General features: G+C 34.6%; 2 protein-coding genes across 3 annotated transcripts in view; one reads left to right on the top strand and one right to left on the bottom strand.

Moving 5' to 3' along the window:
• Positions 1-10,267, top strand: part of chm (chameau) — a 38,798-nt gene extending 28,531 nt beyond the window's left edge. Inside the window, exons 13-14 of the mRNA XM_066300498.1 lie at positions 7,232-7,392; positions 9,186-10,267. Coding sequence (XP_066156595.1) covers positions 7,232-7,392; positions 9,186-9,389 — 365 coding nt within the window. The 3' untranslated portion in view covers positions 9,390-10,267. The remainder of the gene's footprint in view (positions 1-7,231; positions 7,393-9,185) is intronic.
• LOC136349147 (deoxynucleotidyltransferase terminal-interacting protein 1) overlaps positions 1-24,415 on the bottom strand; it is a 93,062-nt gene that overhangs the window by 38,843 nt on the left and 29,804 nt on the right. The gene's annotated exons all lie outside the window — the stretch shown is intronic.

Below are 24,415 nucleotides of genomic sequence, written 5' to 3'. Positions count from 1 at the left end.
TTTTTGTAGTAGGATTTTTACCTCACTCCAAAAATAGTAATAATTTTCAATATAAGCATTATTCGAAAAACTTAATTGGTGAAAATTCTAGATTAAAAGGAAAATGTCTTTACACCTGCTCCAGTTTTTGAGATATCAAGATTAAATTTTGAAACTATGTGTTTGTTTAGATTGCATTGAAATTTATATATAGTTATTACCATATACAGGGTAGTATTTTTTCCGTCACTTCTATGACAAATGCTTTCACGATTGTTGAAGATTAGTTTAACAAGTGTTGATTACACGTCTACACACGCAAAGTATTCACATGATTTACTGACAGCTTTGCTGGAATCCGAGTGGGTTGAAAGGGCTGTGATAAACCTCAGGTACAATATTACGTTTTTGAGTTCTTTGAGAAAGTCTGAATATATTTCAGATAAAATACCCATGGGTAAATTCAACTGTTTTTGAAAAAAAAAACGAAAAATAGAAATAACAGGAGAACTATTAGTATTTAAAAAATAATAATATAAACTGTTAGAATTTAATGTTTAAATGTTGACTTCCTGGCAGTGGACAAGTCGCAATTCACTTACTTCAAGAACTTTTCTTATCATTTGAGGACGTGTTTGTTGAGCTTATTCAGATATGCCCCATGTTCCAGACAATCCTATTAAAAGTCAGTAGGGCTGAGGTCAGGCGATGTAGCAGGCCACTTTAAATACAAATATTTCAATACTTGTTGAATTTAGAAATGGTTATGTTATGTGAAATATGTTCGGAATTTCTCAAAAAAATCAAAAACGTCATAATATACACGAGGTTCCATAATAAAAAATGAAAAAGTATATTTATCTGCTACATGGATGATATTGTATACATTTCTGTACAGCAAAAAATGCACAGGTAAAAAGAATATTTGACGCGTTCCAGTATTGTGAAAAAAATCCCATCAATTTTTAACGAATTTATGCGGGATTTGGTCCTCTATGTATAACAGTTCTTGTCATCCTCGGTAGTTTTTGCCGATTTCTTGCCTAACTTTGGCAAAAATTTTCAACAGTAACATGCGGTTGTTTCTTAATAAAGAAAGTTTACGGAAAATGTCTAATACTTTTTTCGACGGAAAACTTTAGAATCGCAATATGTGGCCGAATCTACTGGTGGAGATGGATTTATTACCTTTCCACGTTTTAGACGAATCGTTAACCTTACTTAAAAGTTTTTAATTTGATTTGAAGTGTAATTATTGTTAATGGAATACGAGTATTGGGTCGATCAATGGTATCCTGCAAACGTGACTTGCGTTGCACCTTCAGCCAGAAAAAAGGGATGAGTCGGCTTCGCCGAAAGTAACTTCATGTAGTACCTAGGAAATGCGTTTTTGCAGCTCAACCCATGAAGATCTGGAAAACCAAAAGAGTGACGAGGTCGGCTAAATAGAGGCAAAGTTCGGCAATTTGGAATTAAAAAATGTGCCATTTTAAAATTGAAAAATCTCTATGATTTTCGGTAGTATTCGAAACAAATTAAAATTTTGGAAAAATGATTGACATTTGATTATTGGAACTTTCCCTGCTCCGCAACATGGCACTATTAATATTAATTTTGAAATTCAACGTTTCGATTCTCGACAACCAGCAGCATCTTTGTTTTCTGTTTTTGAACGCCATCTTATAAGCTTATAACTTGCAATTAAGCCTTTTCGTATATATTGGCATCGAAATGTACTAGTTATTTCGGAGACATGTTTTCAGCGGTATCTAGAAAAACATCATCAATCAGCTTAAATTTATTTTAAAATAAATATATCCCTTTTATGAACTTTGTCGACGTGGATACATTTTCAAAGGCCAAAAGAAGCGTTTACAGATCAAATGGGAATGAAGAAGGCATTTTACAGACGGTGAGTAAAATGTTAAAACCTCTTTAAAAGTAATAAACAGCAACGAATTGAATTCTTTATCTTCGACAAAGGTTACAGCAGAAGAAATTAACATATTTCATCAGGCAGTGCGGAAAGTCTTCAAAAAACATAAATATGGTATGTTTAAAATTCATATCACTCAAGTCTTGCATTCACGAGATATTGAACAGAGAGACACGTTTTTTAGGAACAACATGGCTCTGTTGGAGTAAAATTTCCATTTCCTTTCCAACGTGATATTCACGGATGAATGCAAATTTGCCAACTCAGACATATTCAATCGTCACAATGGACGTGTTTGATCTACTGAAAATCCACATGAACACCAAGGACGTCAACCACAAGCACGTTTCGGGCTAAATGTATGGGTTGGTTTATTTGGCGATACGATCATCGACCCATACATTTATGAAGACAATTTGACCGCAAAATATATTTCCCGGTAGAATAATTTCGAATAATGGAGACATACGTTGGCCCGCACTTTTTGCAGATCTTTCCTCATTAGAATATTATTTACGGCGAACTATGAAAAACTTCGCTGATAAATCTGTATCCACCGGTATTAACTCTGGCTCAATTTATCCCACCTAATAAATTTCATTGTTGCCGGGATGTCCACGGTTGACTTTTCAGAAACGAACACCCTGTACTCGTGGCATATCAACTTTTAAACACCGCGACCGTTCATAAGCCCATAACGTCGTCTGGAAATCACAATATTCTCTTCGGTAAACCTATTACTCCTCCATCTTTATCGAATAGTCTACAAAGCTGAAAGCATAAGCCATAAACCCGCCAAGAACAAAACCCCTCCGAGACGGCGGCCGCAGTCTCTAGCATCCCTCCAACCCCTTGGACTTGGGAGCTTCTCCCGGGCGCTGTGTATAGGGAGAAAAAGGGATGCGGATTGGAGGAGGGGGCGACTATTGACCTCGACGCCGGTCGATACCCGACGTCTGGCAGCAGCACGCGTCCTCCACTGTTGCCGGCGCTCCCCCGTACCCAAGGGGAAATGCAATTTATTGGAGAAGGTTCTTATCTCGTCCTTTCTGCTTAATGGAATTTGGAGTGCTAATATAAATAATTGCGCGAGGCTCTTGAGGACAAATGCTTTTTGTCATTTAGATCCCACTCTCCAGGCAATAGCGCTCCGCTGAAACAATCCATCACCAGCATGACGAACTTCTGGTATAAGTGTCTACACGGTGTCATGAAAAAATTCATGGTATTGGCACTGGCGTCGTTCTGGTCAATGAATGACGTCAGGACCGAAGTCACGCCTCAGCCACAAGAGCTATTTAGGCTTCTAGTGCTTTTAGCCTGCGGGCCGACTTATTTATTCATGCTGAAAACGGGTTACAAGCCGAGTATGTAGGCGTATTGTTTGGAGTACTAGAACTGAAAAGAGGCGCCGAATTACTCCTCAAAAAGAGCAACACAACTGTTCTTGCATGTGCGCTCTCGAATTGCTGGGTTGGTCCTGATGGATTCATATAACGTGTCCCAATGTGCCTGCATAAAGGGAATTTTAAGACAGCTGTCGTCCTGCAGTTATTTCTGGACCATTTCAACTGCAGACATGGAAAGAGTTCAACTCTACAAATCACCTTAGTGGCAGGGAAAGAAGGCTTACAGCGTCAGGAATTAGTTTCTGCGCCTAGTGGAACCTAATGGTTACTCATATATTCGTAATTAGGCATGTAGAAATTTATGACGTAGTATTGCTGCCGGCGTTACTAAACCGTAAAGTAAATGTGCTGTAGATATCGCTCGACGACTGCATAAGCGTAAAAACTTCGGCTGCGTTGTAATTTTATCATGGCTTGTTGCACTTAAATTACGAGGGTTACTAAACATCAGTCATCTCTATACAGGACCGATTAAATCGACACTTACGAGGATAATCGCAGAAGTACCCAACCTGACACATAGATGGTTACTTTTGTTAAAAATTTACTTACAGTACAAAGACCTAACCTTAAAAAGCTCATGTCTAATCTTTGAGGGTGGTACGTTGATTGCAGTTGTGGGTACTACGATGGAAAAATTGGTATTCGATGCGTGATTCGAAACTTTCATTCGAAAGGTCTTGATCCGTCCAACAGCAAGTAGAGAGTAGATCCTACACTGAAGGAATCTGGTACTTCGTTAACAATTCTAAATTATTGGTTGGCAGAGTTTAAGCGCGGTCGTACAACCTGCCAACACCATCTCCTCAGTGGCCGAACCGAAGACGTTCCAGATTTGACCCGTCCAGAAGTTTGGTGAAAATATACAAAATCGTACTGGAAGATCGTCGAATAAAATTGCGCGAGTTAGTGGAGACGATGAGGCATTTGACAAAGTACTGGACATCGCATTTTGACCGAACAATTTGATATAAGAAAGCTGTGCGCTAGATGAGTGCCGCGATTATTCACAATTGAACAAAAGCAGGGTCGTGAGGATGTTTCCAGAGAGTGCTTCGCAGCGATAAAGCCGAGTTTTTGCGTCGATTAATAACCATGGGTGAAACATGGGTTCATCATTTCACACCCGAGTCGAAAGAGCAGTCAAAACAATAGAGTCAAAGGGCAGAATCCCCTTCGGAGAAGGCGAAACCCGTTCTATCTGCAGGAAAGGTGATGACGCGAGATACTTTTTATTGACTGTTTCCCTAAAGGAAAAACAACAAACGGAGAATATTAGACAAATTTATTGCAGTGTTTGAGTGAAAAAATTGGGAAAAAGCGACCGCCTTTGGTGAAAAACAAAATCTCGTTTCATCAAGACAACGCGCCAGGCCACATTTCTGTCATCGCAATGGTCGAAATCAAACAACTTGGGTTTGAATTTTTTCCTCAACCACCCTATTCTCCAGATTTGACCACCTCAGATTATTTTCTATACCTAAACGTCAAAAAATGGCTCGGTTAAGAGATTTTCCAATTATGAAGAGGTGGAGTTCGAGGTTGATGCCTATTTCGAAACATTCGAAAGTCCTTACTATACACAGGGTATAGAAGACATAAAATAACGCTGGGAAAGTGGGTCAATCTTAAAGGCTACTATGCTGAGAAATAATGTAATATTTACCTTTTTTTTCTCTAAATGTTAGCTTGGGTTCTTCTGAGTGTATCTTCATATGGTAGGAAACAACTATCGAAGAGATTTAGAGTACTCGTCAAATCAACAGCATAATGCTATTTTTTTTTTCTAAAATTATCTAAAATTACCTTAAAACGTTAACTGCATCTATGCCATGCATCATCCAAACAAACTACACTGTATATCCTCCAGATCCATATCATTTTATTGTTATTATGCATGCCTCATAATCGACGATTATAGTACCCCGCAGCGCACGTAAAACGCCTTTTATCCGCACTAGGGAAACAATGTTCAATTTCGGCGTGCTTAAACACTTTGACTAGCTCACAACTAATGTATTTGTTAGAGAAACATACAGGGTGTTCCAAATGTTCGTGAAAATTAAAAAAAAAATTAGATTCCTGCATGGAAGTAAATGGGTCGCAATTTGAATACTGAAATAATTGAAAATTATCTCGAAACTTTTTCGATTTGTTTCACTGACACTTCCTCCAACACGGTTTTTGCATAACTTTTCTCGTAAAGCAAAAAATTTCACCACATTGGTCACGAGAATTGAAATACTTTCAAAATCATGTGCCACTTGACCCCCGTGCCATTTAATATTTTTGAAAGAAGTTACCACCTCGGGTAAGGGATGAACCTATATCTCTGGTTGTACGTCAGAAGATGTCTCTCTTGAAAGCAAAATCGATCAGTCTCGGGGTTTTCCGCAAAAAATGTCTCACATTGAAAATATTTCAGGTAGACTGTTTTAATTGGGACACCCTGCAGGTGCCCTTATAATTAAAAGTATTGTGCAATGCTCGTTTATAAAAGCCTTTTTGAAGCCTTTACGCCTTACATATGCCGCGTGTGCTTTAAAGGCCTTCTTACACACTTATATCATAAAATACTCTTTTATTATGCATGAATCATCGATTATAATGTGCTACAGCGTGCATAAATGGTCTTTATGGTCTATGTACGGTTACTAGCGAAACGGTATGTATTAGAAATGGGAATTCCGGCATGTTACTAAACCAACTAAGCACTTTGACGCGCTTGCGCCTTATAAAACATTCCGTTGCGCTTCGTGTTTTCCGTATCGCGAATGTTTTTTAAAGGCCTTATATACTTACAGGGTGTTTTTTAATACGACTCACCCGTTTCAATGTATTGCATTTCACTGTTTTTTTTTCAAATGAACCATGGCCCAAATTACGTATTATGCCAGTATTTATCAAGTTTTTTAGTGACAGTATTGTTTTTCAGTTCGTGTTGCCTAATGGGTTGGTCAGAAACTTTTAATAAAAATTCCATTTAAACCATGTTACAAACTTTCTGGCTACTCGATCCTGAGTAATATAAAAAAATATGAGTTCCTTTTTAGTTAAACTAAACCTTTTTTATTGAACGTTCTTGTCACAGCCCCACATGTAATATGAATTACACAACAGCTAGACCAGTTTTATAAATAACCGCTGTAGTTGTTAAGTAATTTTTCCTATGTGTCATTTGGGAAAAAAACAGTGAAGTACATTCCATTGAAATCCCAATGGCTTGTGTTAAAAAACACTCGGTGTAATAAAAAAAAACTTTTTAAGTAATTTTTGGAGATCGAAGTTTTTCGTTTCGAACATCCACAGAACTGCTCGGTATGTTGTAGTTTTCGGTAATGCATTTGTGGGGCGACTAATTGCTCAATTTTATAATCACTTAACTAACGTTGTAGCTCGTACGGATTGCAAAGAAACAGTCGTAAACCTCGAGTTTATATCATCCTGTATACAGCTCAAAAGTAATGTATGTTACTTCATTGGTAACCTTTACCCACTTCGCCAGTAGCTCGGTCACAAAGTTACTATTATTGTAATTTTAATATCTTATTCTCTGACACTAGGTCGGAATGAACCCATTCCGAACCTAAAATTGATAACAGAATTAACTAATTCGATCATTGGTTACTGAGTATGAACGTGTGTTGTATTTTTTTGTCTATTGGGGGTCAGAAATTGTGATAAAAACCAAAAATCGTAATCTACATCTTGACAGGAAAGGAGTCATAACAATGCGTTAATGTTATTCCTAACCATGTTGCTAAAAGTGCGGTAAAATAACTGTAGCCGCTCAGAATTGGAAGGATTATTTCCTTAATTTTTACCAACATTTTACAGTACAAATATTATTTTTGTGAATGTTGTAACTGATAGACAGTTTTAATAGTGTGGTAAACATTTTTTGCAGGTTACCTACTAACAAGGGTGGAGGGTAAAATTGGGTCACCGGAGAAGCCACTTAGTGACTTAGGACTAATTTCATATAGGTCCTATTGGAAAGATGTTCTCCTTAACTACCTCTGCTCCCGAGCCGGAACAACCTTATCGGTTAAAGACATTAGTCAGGAAGTAAGTTTAAGATATAATTTTTTTTAAGGCAAAAAACATGTTTATAAATAACTAAATATCTCTTAAAGTTAATGATTATTCCGTCTCATTGTCTGACAAGCAATCCTTTTCGTTTCGCCTTATTTGGAAACGTGTAAAAGATTCTAACAATGACCCCTTTTAGACGTTCACATATGAGAATTTTTGACATAAATCATATCATCATTGTAGAACGTTGATTTCGAGTAGGTAATTGATTGGTGTTTGTTCACTCGTGATCATAAAAAAAATCTCGAGTGGTGAACCCTAGTCGTAGGGCATTGATTTAGCCCTTTGTGGTGTACCTGGTCATCAATAACACATTAAGAGATTAATTTATCCAATACATGTCTTTGATATTTCAAAGCTTACGCGAGTTTTTCTTCATGATCACTCTGTATACAAGGTGTTTCCAAAAGTGTGGGCAATATCCCGAAAATGAATAGCGGTTGTTAAAAAGTTATTAATGCTTATGCCGATAAATTGTTTTCCAAAAACTTACCGTTACGGAAACACTTTTTTCTACATCTTCAGAAAGGCGGAAGAGAGGCTGTCCGCAATTTCCTAATCCCTAAACTTTTAAAGTCTTTGATTTTTTTTAAACAATTATGTGGTTTATAACATTTCGGGTGTACCTAAAAAAAAGGTGCTCTTGGTTGATGTATGTAAACCGAACCGTTTTTCAGAAAAACACCAATTTGTCAAATGGCATATTTTACAAAAAAGTTAAATGAAAAAAAAAGGTGCTAAACAAAATTCAATTTTCATTAATCAACATGAATGGTAATAAGTCTTATACATTCATTACCTGGACGTATAAAAGACTGTTTTACCCTCTAGAAAACCTGAAAGTTATTACTTATTTGATGACAACAAAAGATTATATTCGTCCTAATAATTCTTTTTTGATGTTCACTGGAGTAGCATAGACTAAACTCCTTGAATGTGCTCAAGCATATATGTGTAGAAAGAAGTGTTACGTACTCTCTTATTATTCTTGGTATGATTCACGATGTTTCACGAACACGAAAGTTCATTAAATTTCATGTACTGGAAGAAAAGTTATTTAGAAAATGTCATTTTCGCTATCTAATTCTGAAGATCTGTGTTTCCGTAAGGATAAGTTTGTGAAGAACAATTTATAATGCATAAGTATCATCTATATTGCACACATTTTTGGAAACACCCTGTATATTAACTCTAGACTTTCCCGTTTTTAAACTATGGGAGAATTCTCCTTCGCATGGTTTCGTTCAAAGAAATGCTACATACTGATGTCATTTCGGTTGCAGCAAAGAAACTTAAAGATTTTCGCGATTTATAGAAAGCAAAATTTCATGTTATATCCACTTTATTGTTTTCAAGGTCAAGAGAAGCCGAGCAAAACATGATAAACCTTTTTTTTGTAGTAAATTGATAGGGGAATCCAACTGCGAAATTAAAATGCCAAATTTGACGACGCAATTGAATTAGTAGGAAACTTAATTTAACCGCACCGGTATAGTAAAATTAGTTTAAATTAAGTTCACAGTTCACACGAATTACTCATTCGCCCTGAATTTATGCGAAGAACTGCAAATATGCTTGAGAAATTAAAAAAAAAACATATTGGCATATTCTCCAAGAGACTCTGCACGGACTACATAAATTTCTTTGAGAGTTGACATAATCGTGATATTCCTATAAAATTATTAGGTATTTGTAAATAACTGGATATCCGTAGCCTAAGTAGATATTTTTTTAATATGTGTTCCCTGTGTCTCTTTATTTTCCAGATGGCCATCCACTCTTATGACATAGTATCCACCTTGCAAGCCTTAGGTATGATGAAATATTGGAAAGGAAAACATATCATACTGAAAAAGCAAGATGTTCTGGACGAATATGTCGAACGAGTGCAAAGAAGAGGTTCTTTACTGAAAGAAATTGATCCCGATTACCTGCGATGGACACCCACGCAGAACCAAGTGTCTGTATGAGAATCGGAATAAGTTTTTGATTTGGTTCTATATTCGTGCATGAGCAAATTTGTAAGTACTACTGTATGAATTTGTACATAAAATTTTCTATGATTGTGAGTTGGGGACAAATGAGATATGTCTAATGTAGTTTACTTGGAAGTTTACGTTTAGACGCGTTACTGTGAAGTCTTAACGTCGTTTCAGATCGTCCAATTTCTTGCAGATATATAGAAGATTTTGAAGAATTTTTGACACCTATAACATTTGTCCTATTACACCGCAAATTATGCTAAAAGTTGAATTGTCCGTAATAGATAGGTCTAAATATTATACAACATATTAAACGAACAATTGATCGAGAAATTGACTTATCTGAAACATTCAATATTATAAACAAGTGAGAATAGGGTCATGATTTATTTCGGAACATATCAACAATCTTCGGAATCCAACGATTTTAGTAAATTTCTCCTTCGATTTCCTCAAACTTCGATTGAGTCTTTATTTTGTGCACATTTGAAATTATTTCGAATTATACAGTGTGTCTGAGAAAACTGTACAACTGGCAACTTTGCCTCCATTTGACGGACCCAGTATGTCTTATCATTTTCGAAATTACAATGGTGTACATCCAGATTAGAACACTCTGCGCACAGCATTCAAATAAGGAAGAAAAACCCGACTGTTCCATTTGAAAAGTTGGAATTTGACGTTTTTCGATATATTCCAAAATAAATGGGAACCACTTAAGATGAAAACACATCCTAAAACAAATTTTCAAAAAAAAATGTCGTTCCTCCGACTTAAACATACTTCTTGATATTATGCTGATAATATTCTAAAAGATTCACATTTTGTGCATTAATATGCCGAGCAAATACATTAATTGTTAAATATTTTGTATTGTTTTGTTTCATTTGTTTTATATCCTCTTAATCACTAAATTGATGAGAGCGGTAGGTCGACTAAAAATCGTTTTTATTAAGGAAAAATGAATTATATTTGTTTTTTCTGTGTCAAGGCAAAGACGTAATTTATAACATGAACCATGCCATACTCTTTTCGACCACATCTTGTCCGATTTACAAAGCAGTAGGACATGAACATTTTACTTTGATATCTTTTGGAACGACTGATATCTGGTTTACAAATTACTTTAGCTTTTACCGTTTTTCCGGAAAATGAGAAAATGGGAATACAGCATTGGAAACAGCTCAATGATTTTTCAACTAAGAGAGTAATAATTTTGAAAGTCAAATCAGCAACTATCGCAATTACATTGAGGTTCCATCTCAAACTCGAAAATTTATCAAGTATTTAGGAAATTCGGTGATTTCATGTGAGTTTCTGTTAGAATTTGAATATTTTATACGAATAGACTTTCAACATTAACAACGCACTTTAGACAAGTTTAGTGTCTAACCCAAGAAAACTTTCATATTGAAGTATTTGATGCAAAGTAGAACCTCTTTGTCTACGTGAGGCAAATTCTTAGGCGTTTCAAAACAATTCCAAAATCCAAAATTACTACTCATTGTGCATTTAAATCGTATTGCACCAACCGCGTATTGAAGCTCTATTTTGGTAAAACAAGAATATTTTTGCTTAAAAAAAAATCTAAAAGTGAAAATATATACAGGGTGCCCCATTTAATACCAGGTGCCACAAAACAGGCGGAGCTATTACTCGGTTTTTATGAACGGATGCTGACCAGTTAAAAACTAAATAAAATGATACTTTTTTTAGACTACTATTTTTTTTAATTCACTTTTTCTGCTTCAGGTTTGAATTTCAAATAGAATTTTATAATTTTTAAAAATATTTTTTGATATAAAATATTTTTCTAAATTTACTGACGTATGAAAAGTTAACGTTAAAACAGTTTTAAATTGAAAAAATGGAACATTTTTATTTCCTTGAGTACCAATACATTGGCTTAAATATTACAAACAGAATTTTCCTTCTGCGTTTAATAACGTATTTATCGAAATTGGCATTTGATAATTGTCGCCAATTAGAACAATAATAATTATGGTTATTGAACTAAAGAACAAATTGATAATAATTGCACTTGCAGCATAACTAATCACAGAAAATTATGACGAAGAATGATATGGTTCCAATAGTTACGAGCGACTTTATCTTGTTCATTTTCCCTGGATATCATATGGGCGCCACTCGTCCATGGCGCCAAGCATCTTTGTGCAAGAAGATACAATAGGATAAGATGGAATGAAATGCAGATAATCACAAATATCGTTGATCGCCCCATGACGATACAGATGATTACATAACTCACATTATTCAAATGTTTCAATTTTTTTCACTTAAAAATTGTTTTAACATCACCTTGCCATGCATCATTAAATTCAGAAAAATATTTTCAATCAAAAAGTGGAAAGAAAAATGGAATTGTATTTGACATTTTGAAGTTGAGAACTAAAGAAGTTAAGTTAAAAAAAATCAACTTTGACGTTACTTAGTAGTCTGAAAAATATTATTTTACTTGATTTTTAGTCCATCAAAATCCGGTCATAAATCGCTGACTTACAGCTTCGCCCGTTTTTTTTTTTTGAGACACCCTCTACATCGGAGTTGCTCTCATTTTTTTTAGATAAAGGGCAACTTCGCATTGTTAAAATGATTTTAGATGATGTGCCCCGTGTTCCGTAAACGCTTAACCTACTATCGACCATAAATTACCCCGTTTAAATAACTATAATGCTGCCGGTTAAAAGTATGTGCTTTCTAAAGCGCTCGAGTTATTGAAGCCGTTAGCGGAAGATGATATGGAAGAGAAAATCAGGTTAAACGAATCGATTGTCCCTGAACCATTTATTAATTTGTCCATCAGTGGAGCCAAAGAAATTCCACTTTTCGAATATCGGCGATGATTAATTGGTCGAAAATGATTAATGAAGCTCTTAATTTGCACGAGCTCAGGTAGCGAAAACGACACCTGTCTTCTCACCTAGAATTATTCTTTACCGAAGAGATTTTGGGCCTCGGCCCCACGTCGTCGGAGCAATTTTTTTCTCATTTAAACGCCGCCCGGAACGAGTTAACTAAATGGAAATTCCGGCGGTTATGACGAACATTTCCGGTCCAGCGGCGCCGGTGACTGTTTTCAATAGCGCGACGTGCGATGCCGACGATGACCGTCAATGAGCTGAGTAAGTGACGCTTGGGGAATATCGGATTGATAATTTTAGACTCGCAAATATGTTCGTGTTTACTTGTATCAAGTATTTCTAAGAAATGTTTTTAGCTCAAACGTTCACTGCTAGCCGGTAACCCTGAATCTTACGAGTAACACTAATTTTTAACAAAAAAAAAAATCCAATCAATTTTAAGTAAGAGTTTAAATGTGAGGCCTCTTTAACCTTCTACCAGTTATCGTAGCGTGGTAATTTGCATAATTAAAACGATCGGGTCCTTTGTTCTCGTCTTTGCAATGCAACGACCCGCCGTCGAATCGTAATTTGCGTTTTCGGCGAAAATGAGTCCGCTTGACAAATAAATCATTTGAGTCTAGACGGCGAAAAAAGAACCGCGATCGTGGGCTAAAAGGACCAAGGATAAAATACCTCCTCCTTTTAAATAATGTGTATGGATTTCAAGAGAACCAACTTTTCAAAATTCCTTAGTCAATCGGGATTCTACGATCAACGGATGTGGGAAAAGGGGGCTCTTGACTCAATCCTTGACAAATTCCTGCTGACTCTCTTGACCCTACCGATTTCTCGAAACAGAGTCCGATTAATAAGGCGGAAAGTGCGTGCATTCCGACATCAAAGGAATTATTTAATTCCGTTGGATTCAAGCCAAATTATGGTGTCAGTGGCCGTTACGATTTTGGATAAAAGCAAACGCTTTGAATCTGCAATACTTGCTAAAATGTTGAAACATTTCACTGCGAATTTCAGGTCTGGGGCCTGGTTACGTTGCCGATTAATCTAATAAATAAGCTGAATTCAAATTAAAGTATCTCCTAGAGGAGGAACGTGAAATTCCATGTGAAATTTGCATTTTTAATAGCGGAATTCAGATCTGAATATAATGTTAAAATAAATATTTTAGTTTGATAATATTGAGGATTTGAGAAGAACTACAAAGGCAAGCAGAGCTATTGTAGAAGCGGTATTTGAAAATGCCAAGAAAGAGTTTTAAAATAGGCTTTATTATCATTTGTAAAAACAATGCTCAACATTTCAAACATCTAATGAACGAAAAGTGTTAAAAATAGGAATTCCAATTTTGAATGTTTTTTTTTAAGGCTAATAATAAGAAAAATTATTTATTTGATAATTTAAAACGGCTAGGTAGAAATTTATTACAAACATTTTTCAATCGTACGATATGTTTGAATTAAAAAGTTTTAGTTTCGAAGCTATCAAAACGCCAATAAAAGATTGATTTAGAGTGATCAAACAAGATTAACTTGATAACGCAACAGTGAAGTGTAACAAATGACATATGAAAATGTAGGGAATGTAAAACCCTTTAAAATTACGAATTACTTGACTCCCTTTACGATTTAAAGTATTTGTGAGGGTGGCTCTAAGGGTAGAGAGATAAAAAAGGGACAGTGAGCCCTACATAAAAATTATTCTCCCTCGATAACAAAATCGACGTGTTCTGACGATTTTTAAAAAATTCATCTCGTTTTGAGGTAAGAGGGGAGAGACGTTTTCAAATTGACATCCTTTATAATAGATGACCCTCTCCCTTGTCTTGCGCCTTACGGAATAAAAAAGAAGCTAAATACTAATAAATTACTGTTATATTAAGTATGGTAGAACCTATTCATTAACAATGTTCCTCATGCAAAACCCCCCATTAACAACCCATCATTTTGCCAGCCGGCTGGTCTGTAATTTCGCAGCATGAAATTACAAAAATGTACGACATAATTATAATTGCATTACGCACCGCGGTAAGTACTTCATTACCGGTACCACCATGCGCTTGTAGTTGGATAGGTATTGATGGCTTTGATTTATATTGATGGGTATTTGTAATAATAAAGGACATTATTGTATATTGCTTATTGCTAAGGGAGTCTGCCTCCCGGGGCATGATAATGTATTTCGCAACCTTAGCATACAATATATTAGTACAGGGTGCGGCACTGAAAATTTCTTTTTTAAGATCAATAAAATAAAGGTAGATACACATAGCTACCGGTATATTGGCAACCGGGCCACGAACATTGTCTTTGAAAACTTCGACGGTTGCAGGGCGGTTTATGTGAACAACTGATTTCGGGTAGCTTCGCAGGAATTAATCACAGGGAGTCGAATTTGGGGAGCGTGCGGGCCATGGGATGACGCCTCTGTTTGAAATCAGCCGCCCGGGAAAAGTTTCCCTCAAAAGACGCATTGAAATTATTGATGTGCGGGCCGTTGCCCCATCCTGCTGAAACCATTTCTCGCCTACATCCATGTTGTGAAGTGATGAAAAAAAAATTCACGATCATTTCCACATAACGTTTAGCATTTAAAGTTACCGTGCGATTGCAAGGCACACCAAACGGTTACCGGTAGCTATGCTGGAGAGCGTTGAAAGGCACTTTAGGAGCTAGTCCAAGAATGCATCAAAACGAACTGTCGACAGTTATCAAATATTCTTTTTAAAATCATTTAAGTAAATTCCTATGTTATTATAATAAATAAATAAATAAATATATATATAGTACTTTTTTTTATTAATCTTTGAAAAAAGAAAGTTTTAGTCCCACACCCCGTATTTCGAACGGCTTACAAGAAAGGCTCAAAATTTGCATTTTGAGTAGCTTTTAATCTCGCTTAAGTCCACGTCGCCCCAACTTTAAGCGTTCAGATAGAGCACTCTCTATTCTATTTCACAAGTTAATCATATAGTTAATTACCAGTGTATCGACTATAAATAAACAGTGGAAAGGATATGTAACATACTATTATATTTATCTTTTTCAGTATTCGAGTAATACGAGGGTGATAATTTAGTGCTTAAGCTAGTTTTTAGCTTAAGTGCGAGTTCCATAGGACATTTTTTTAAAGGGACACCCTGGATTTCGTTAGGCAATTAAGCACTGTCGATACAAGTATTTTGGGTATAAATTACTTGTATATATTACTGTTAGCTTTCCAGTACCTACCCTAATAACAAGTGAAACAAACCCTAACACAAGGGGATCTGTGAGAATTCGGTCTTGGAGCGATTTTCTAAGCCTTGATTGTATTGGAAGCGAGAAAACTTTTTCTTAAACGTCCTTAATTTAATTTTACACTTCATTTAATCAGTTTTATTATGGGTATTTCAATATAAATTTCATATATTTATCTTCCACAGTTCTGGAATAATTTAAAAACTTCAGAAAATTTGTATTTTAGTCGTTTTTTAAGCATGGCTCACATTCGCGTCATTATTATTGATTTCTTTTAAATGGAATAATCTGTATTCTATTTAATAAATCAATTCTTAGGCTCCTCACTAGTATTTGGAGTACACACTTTCTATATTTACCTCTTATAGTTCCCGAGTAATACTGGGATTTGTGAAAACTTCGTTTTAAGCTCCCTTAACTTCGAGTAAATTGAATGCACCTTCGAGAGTTAAAAAAAAATAAGCAAAAAAATAGAATCTTCATACTACTGATCAATGAACTACACGATGTCCCAGTTGCAACAAAATAAACCTTTAATAGGAACAGCAAAATGTGTGCAAAATATTTGTTGATTTTTCGTTGTTATTTATTTTATATCTTTTATATTTTTTATTTAAAGCTCCTAGTTTATGTATTTGCTTCACATTTTGTATGTTTGTATATTCCGCGTGGTTGGTTCAATATCAGTTTATATAAGTCTTTAACTCAACTGTATGTCAATTTCCTGTGATTTACTGCCCCAATAACTTCTTATTTATTGCTTCAATATGGCAGATAGAGCTGCCTCAGTCGTCATACTGCAGGTATGTGATGCCCAATGGCATTTTATAAACCGCGTTATGTAGATAAGGTGAAGATTGAGCTCAGTATACGAGAGAAGTTTTTACTCGACTATTCTGTATTCACACAAAGCTATTTATGTATGTACCTAGTTAGAAATATTCTAATATGATAGTTATATACAAGTTGTCCAAGTTAGTCAGGTCAGGACTAAAACCGACACATGTCATAACGTTAAAATTTAGCGGCGTTTTCGGTTGCATGATTAATGCAGTATTTCTTATACACTATTTAAATAAAGGGTGTGCCTAAAATGGCTGGACAACGCTTGTTCAAAAATCTCTTAATAAAAAGTAGGACGTTTTAGGTAAACTTACCTATATCTAAGGTAGGTTCGTTTTGCCGCTATAGGGAGTCAAAGTTTTCATATTAATATAATTTTCCGAAATACTTGTTAAATGCTTTTATTAATTTTCAAAAATTTTTAAACTAAGAGTTGCTACATATATTTATGTGTATTGACGTTGTATGTGATTGATGTGTAAGCATGATCTTCTTTAAATGTGTGAAAATATGAAAAACAACGTGTGATTCGTATGTAAAAGTTTTTATTTTTGTCACCCCCTCTATGAATCACTTAAAATTTTTCTATGCCACTAACTGAGTTTATTTTCAAACTTTTTTTTTTGCAAAATTTTCTCTAGACACACAATTTCTCTATGAAAAAAATTATTTTAGGTACCTTGTAATTTATCATTGATGCTCGAAGTACATATTTTTTTCAACGAATTTATTTATGTTTTCAGAAAAATAAGCAGGTATTTTAAACATTTGTTGTAGCAATTAAACTAAGGTGGTTGTTACTTTGAATTGCTGATCAAAAATATGAAAACTAAAATAGTTACACTCTCTTTTTTAATAACTTTTGTCAAAAGTTTAGTACTTTGTTGCGTAACACTTTGCCTCAATGATTGCTGCATATATTTATGGCTTGAAAACCACCAGAGAAGCACAATATTACGTAAAAATCTTTTTCCATTCTTCACTTAACAAATTGAGTAGTTCATTAACGCTGATAATCTTGTTTTGATGAACTGGTCAGTCTAAGTGCTCCCAGATATTCTCTATGGGATTTAAATCTGTTAACCGGGACGGTAAATCCATTAGAGGGACATTATTTTCATTTAACCAATTTTTAACTAAATCCGATTTGTGTTCAGGGCCATTATGTTGCTAAAAAACCCATCCTAATAGCATTTCTTTTTCAGCATAAGGCAACGCATTATTCTTTAACACGTCTCAAGAGTTAAAAATGATTCATAATAGTTTTAATTTGAATTAACCGCCCAGTACGATATTTAGAAAAGCAGCCCCAAACCATCACGCTGCCCCCTCCGTGTTTCACAGTAGGTACTTAATATTTATAAACATATTTTTTACCATTTGATATTCTGACATTTTTTTTTGTCATCATTTCCAAATAGTTACTATCATCACTAAAAAAGACAGTAGTTCATTTGATGTGTGACCGGAATCAATAATCACATGGAAATTAAAGTCGAGTCTTTCGATTCTTTTTTTAAATTAAATGTTTTTTGATTGTAATTCTTCTAAATAATCCCTAAACATTTAGACGCTGTCTGACAGTCCATGATGATATCCAAATGGCCATATAGCTCATTTCTTTGGCGATTTCACTAGAAGATTTTCTTGGATCTGCCAATGAAATTTGTTTCACAATTTTTTCTGCTATTCTACTTAACACTGTAGGTTTTCTTGATTTTAAAGCAATTATAGTTGTGCCTCTGTGATTATACTTTAAATTTTGTTTTGACATGGTCCCTTTTAAAATCCTTAAATTTCGATTTATGATAATTTTCGTAAATCTTGCCTTGTCTAGCTCTAATATTTTATTTTTTGAACCCGATTAAAAATATTTTTTATTACTCATAGTATGTGAAGATATTCACCACAAACAAAAAATCTATTCAAGTCTAAGTAAAATAAAATTCTACCCATTTTGCTTTTAGTTTTCATGATTTTAGCCGACTAAATTTAAATCTTATCTTCAAGAAAACTCAGTGGTAACATCAAATGAATATTTTCAAGAAAGAATTCATTTCTTTATTAGTTCTAGAAAGAACATAAGAAATTTTAATGCAAAAAGCTTCAAAACGACAGCGTTGTTGTCATATAGCTTAAGAAATAATAAGGTTCCATTACCTTTGGCCACCACTGTACATAAGTAAGTTTGCCTAAAACACCTTATTTTTGGTTAAGGAATTTTTGGTGACGCGATGTACAGTCGTTTCAAAAATACCCTGTATAATATACAATCTGGGAAAGTTAATAAAAATTATAAACATACCTCTCCGATGGCATTCAACAGCAACAAGGGGCCGTGGTCGTTCCTTTACCGTTCAAAACACTCTCTAAAGCAAACGATAAGCACCTTACACCGACTATTAAACTGTTTTGTCACATCAAAAAACACTTATAATAAACGTGGAATATATTCAACATAAGACTCAGTCCTTAAAAAACAGTTTGTAGTGAAGATATCGCAAGTACAAGGTAATTTCTTTACCACAAAGTTGGATGGTATTTCACTAAATTCAACCGTCACAACAAAATAAAATGGCGGAAGGCACAATGTCAAAAATAATAAGCTAACGTCATATTTGGCAACATTGCGCTCTGTTGCTAACATTGTTCTTAACATTTTCATTAGTTATAATATGTTTATGTTAAGTTTAAATAATTTACTAAACGCTAACGGGTTGATTACCCTTAAGCTCAAGTACTAGTTGTAGTTTATCCACAGAATTATTTTGTACCTTGAGACGAAATTCTCGTTGAAAATTTTTCGTATTTTGAACGCGAAGGTTGGCAATAAAATCACGTGATGTATGACGTATATCCGTTTTAATACTGGACAACTTATACAGTATGTCGTATTGCCGGACCGACCGTAGGAAAACTCATGTAAATTTCAATATTGTCTAGTATTGTCTTTTGTGTTCGTTTAAGGACGAAATTGTATTAGACTTTTTTGAAGCGACTCACATGTAAGATACAAAATATGTTCTTCGCACCATTTGCGAGATATTTTGAAAAGAGCTTTTCTCGAATCTGTAAACTTATATATTAAATTTTGCCTTCAAATGAACAAGGAAGAAAAAATTAAATAGTATTGGAATTTAGTTGAGTTTCCCTATGATCAGTCTGCCGATACAATGCTCTGTATGTAGCTAGTTAGAAATATCTTCCTTATTGGTCCCGTTTGTTTACGAAATGAAAGTAGTTGCATTCATTTCGCAACTAGTAACAAAATGTAATTCGTATCGTTAAGCGTTTCAAGTGTTTTTTTTTCTGATCATCAGTGACTAATTTCGTAATTTTCTAAGCCGGAAAAGAAATAAACAATATTTCTGGGTCACTTTGGATATGGAGTAGACAATACTTGCCTAGAACTTCGAAGAAAATGCAAACGTTAATTAAATTTGTACGCTATAGTTGTGGGTGGACTTCCCACCTCGCCCTTTCCCTCCGCAATCTAGAACGTCGCAAATTTCGCTGTCACGCTATGGGAGAACGTTCCAGACGACGCTTGCGCCCATGTAGCTGCTCAGCTGCAGCTGCAGCTGTCCTTCGTGTATCTCCCATCGAATTGTGCTAACTTTTCGTAGAAATGCCGGTATTTTTTTTCCATTTAGACTTTGAGGAACTGGAGATGGTGGCAGCGCATAGAGCGGTAAGTTTAAATTATTGAATATAAGTTAAGTTTAATGAGCATTAATGGCGAAATGATGGTGCACATAGAGCGGATAGGTTTGTTGGTAAACATCGAGTCCCCACATGGATCATTCTGACACTTGCGTACATACCAAAAGTTGTTTTAATGTACAACAAGAACTATCCATGTAACTCACATAGCTATTACCGAATCGATGGCGGTAAAAATTATTACTAGCACACACCTGAAAATATGTAGGATCTTTTGTTTGGCATTTGACAATCTGTGAAAATGCTTCATGGGAATGACTATAATATTTTAATACGTGGAGACTCAGGTGTAATTGAAATTTTTATTTTCTTAAATCTTGCAATTTCGAGGCTAAACAACGCCCAAAACATACACATTTTAATGTCACGGCCGACGGTGGGAAGACGTTTGCCTAAATCGTTTTTTTTTTAGGTCATCAGAACAATTTTGAATGATGTAGTTGTTCTGGCTATCTATTTGAATCTATACCTTAGGCAAATAAATCGATCTCCTGCTCTCAAAGCTAGGAAAATTCCAAAACATACACAACCGAAGCTTTTCAAATTAACAACATCCATATTCTCGGGAGGTCCAAATTCTGGGCTTAACAATAACCGTGGCTTAAATGTACAACATCATACGTAGAATTGCTAATTTAAGTCCCGTTTAGGCTTAAGCTGAACTTGAATCGACGCCTTGCCTACGGTTAACCCTGAAACCTATTTGGGGTAGTGGCTTTTGCAGGGCATTTAAAAATACTACTTTTCGGTCTTGGAACGTAAATGACTGTTTATTCGAAATCCTTTATTTATCAAAATAGTGCCACTATACAGTGTGTAACATTTAACTTGGAAAACCGAAATTTCTCAAATACTAGGCATCCTAAAAATAATTGCTTAGCATTGAAGTTTTAATGACTTTAAGGGGAGAAATGTATTAGTGCTAAAGTGGATATAACCTCCCCCCCCCCCCCCCCTTGGGGGTGGTGTGGGAGTTAACTTTTTTTTTATTTCAAACAACAACACCCTTTTTGTTACATGCTCGGATGATACAGCTAAAAATAATAAAAATTTGCCCGAAACATTTTTTTCGATTCGTGCTAGGGAACACTGTAATTAACGAAATTCAATTCATAACTTAAATGCCAGTCACCGTTTTTCAATAATTTCTATGGGACCAAAAATTCTCTGGCAATAAAATGTGATAAACAATAACGTAAACAAATAGAATATTTACTTTAAAATATTTTGTTGCTAATACTGTTCCACGATGGAGTATTTCACCATAGAAGGAAAAATCGAAGTGGTTTTAATGTATTTCAATGTGCATACCGTGCCGTTTTAAATCCCCCTCCCTGTTAACTTTTCCACAAATCACTATTTTCAACAAATTAAAAAATAGCTTTAAATAAGAAAAAATACTATCTTTTGACTTTTGTTTATGCTTTAGTAATTATTTTTTATTATATACGTTTATTTTGATATATCTTTTGGTAAAAAAAAATAAAAAGAAAAATGATATAACAAAAAACTGTGAGAATAAAATCGAAGACAAACAAAATTTTTCATTGTTAACATACTATTTGACCGAGTTTGTATTGCATTTTTTAACAAATTTATTCATGTTTTTCTAAAAAACTAATGGATAGATTTTCAAACGCAATACACCATTGAATATAGTGTTAAAATACCTTTAATTTGATGTATCTGTTGACCCAGATTCAAGTTAAAAAAATTGACAAACGGAAAAATATGATATTTTTTATCTATTTACTAGTGTTTTTTAATTTTTTAAAAACCATAATTTATTTAACAACAGTGTAGCGAAAATGGTACGGTTTTGGCCAAAGGTTATTTAGTATTTTTTAATTATTTTGCAGAGAACTACCGCTCCGTGAAATATTTCCATAACGATATGTTAGACCCTGTATAATCGAACTTAACAGGTTAGTTCGCGAGTCCCTGATGCATCAACATGCAGAACATAAGAAGGTACGCGTATTATCGCTTTTCAAGGTGCCCCACAATGAGTCAATTTCCAATACCGATAGGCAACTGAGATTAATACTTAATACGCATATTACATCCCTATCGTCTGAAACATGAATGTTAGATAGGAGAAATGATACATTTCTGGCTTATTAGTCATCCATCGCTACTTGCTACTCCTTATTTCCAACTGAATAATCGACCGAGACCCAAAGTGCGATGAGATTTTAAACAAAGAAAGCTGCATGGTTACGTCTCAGACAACATTCCGTTCATAATAGTGATGATACGGCACTGTTAGTGTTGAGTTTCACAATGTGAATAAACTTTAAATAAGTAGGTAATGTTTATGTACTTGCATAAAACGAAAAATAAATCGCTTAGAAACTGCTCTCATTAGACAGTTTTATTCATATACATGGTGAGCCAGATTTTAAGATTATGGTTTCGGGAATGGTTACAAACGGTGGCGCGTCGGTGCCTTTCCGGGCTCAAGGTCGATAATGTTTTAAGAGAACGAACAGTTTCGTAATTTTTAATAAATTTCAAAGTGCTTAAAAAAATTTTCTATGATATGTATGATTCATTTTCTCAGCTCAAACAATGCGAATGGCGCACAGGCAATAAATCATAAAAATCAAGTCCACAGCCACATGGTGACAGGAATGAAGAAATATTAACAGGCCTTTTGGCGTATAATTAAATGATCCTGTGAATAACAAAAAAAGTTGACAGTTTAAATGAGTCCTAATGGCCGCCTGTGGCGTCCTCTAGAAGACACCGGAATGGTCGGTAAATTGGAATTTATCATCTAAAAAAATTACCGAATATAAAATTTCGTGCAATTAGTTCGAAGTAGTGGAAACATATTAAAGAAAATATGATTTATTTTTTCACGATTGACACCCTGCATCTTGGTTATTGTCAACTTTTGGATTAAGGAAAGTTAAATCAACTTGTTTCGATTTGACCTATTGACCCTTCAAGGGATAACGTTGTCTTACGTGTAAATAAACAATATTTCTCTAAAAACCTTATCACCCTGTAACTGAAATTAAGAACATTGAAACCTCTATATACACGATGTTCCTTAATGATGTGCGGATATTTTAAGGCGAAGTTCTATATGAAAAAAATACTGATAGTTTGTTATATTAACTATATTCCAAAATGGTCAAAAAGTTACAAAAATACAAGGCTGCATAGTTTTAGAAAAAAAAAATAGAACTTAATGAATATTTCCGAAACCGCTTGAGGTGTTTCGATGAAATGCGATATGTAAAGACAGTTTATAAAGGGTCATTAATTACAATAAAAATATGCGGTTCAATGCAAGTTTGTTCAAAACTATTTTAATACGACAAATAAAACAATAGAAAATTTAATACATTATAAGTTGACATCGTAATAAAATAGAAATTACAACTAACAAGAAATAAACAAAATTTTTTCTAAAACAAGTGCTGAAAAGTTGTAATTCATATTTTATTAGGATGTCAACTTGTAATGTATTAAATTTTCTATTGTTTTATTTGTCGTATTAAAATAATTTTGAATCAATTTGCGTTGAACCACATATTTTCATTGTAATTAATGCTCCTTTGTAAACTGTCTTTACATACCAAATTTTATTCAAGTATCTCAGCGGTTTTGGAAATAATGATTAATTTTCATTTTTTTTTTAACTTTGCAGTGCTGTATTTTCGTAATGGAGCGTTATTGGAACATAATTTATATGACAAACTATTATTATTTTTTCATGCAGAAACCCACTTTAAAACATCAGCACATCATTAAAGAACGCCCTGTATATCAGTCTACAGATTTCTAATAACTTGAATTAACCTTAAAATGTACTTTTCTAACGATTAGTCTAGTTCTGATACTAAAACCTGAGCCGCCCTGTATACTTAGTACACATAAAGGGGGTGGAGGGTTAGCGCGTTGGAATCAAACACATATTTAAAATATTCTACTAAACCATCAAGCAGCGGTCCGATCGTGGAACTGAGATGTTAAAAACCGGTTTTTTCATATCAAGTTAGGGAATAAAAGCTATGGTTTAACAAATAACTGTCGAATGAAGTGCTTTCAAACTAAAGTTAACCTTAACCATCACTTGAAATAAATATGAAACACCTTCATAAATGATAGGGACACTTTAACTCATGATTAACCTTTATTACACGTTACTTCACATATAGTTTATCAGGATATTGAAAAACCGGCACTTAATGTACCAAAAAAGTATTAAAATTCAAACTTAGGAAGTGATTCACGGCCTCTGCTTTATTGCAATTTATAGCGGCTCTGAGGCGCATTCCGAAAGATATTACGCCCACAGAGGTCTCGGTCAAAAAAA

The sequence above is a fragment of the Euwallacea fornicatus genome, chromosome 36 (genome assembly GCF_040115645.1).
Source record: "Euwallacea fornicatus isolate EFF26 chromosome 36, ASM4011564v1, whole genome shotgun sequence".
NCBI classification, from domain to species: domain Eukaryota; kingdom Metazoa; phylum Arthropoda; class Insecta; order Coleoptera; family Curculionidae; genus Euwallacea; species Euwallacea fornicatus.
Note: the sequence above shows the minus strand (reverse complement) of the source record. Positions and strands in the feature narration are given on the sequence as shown.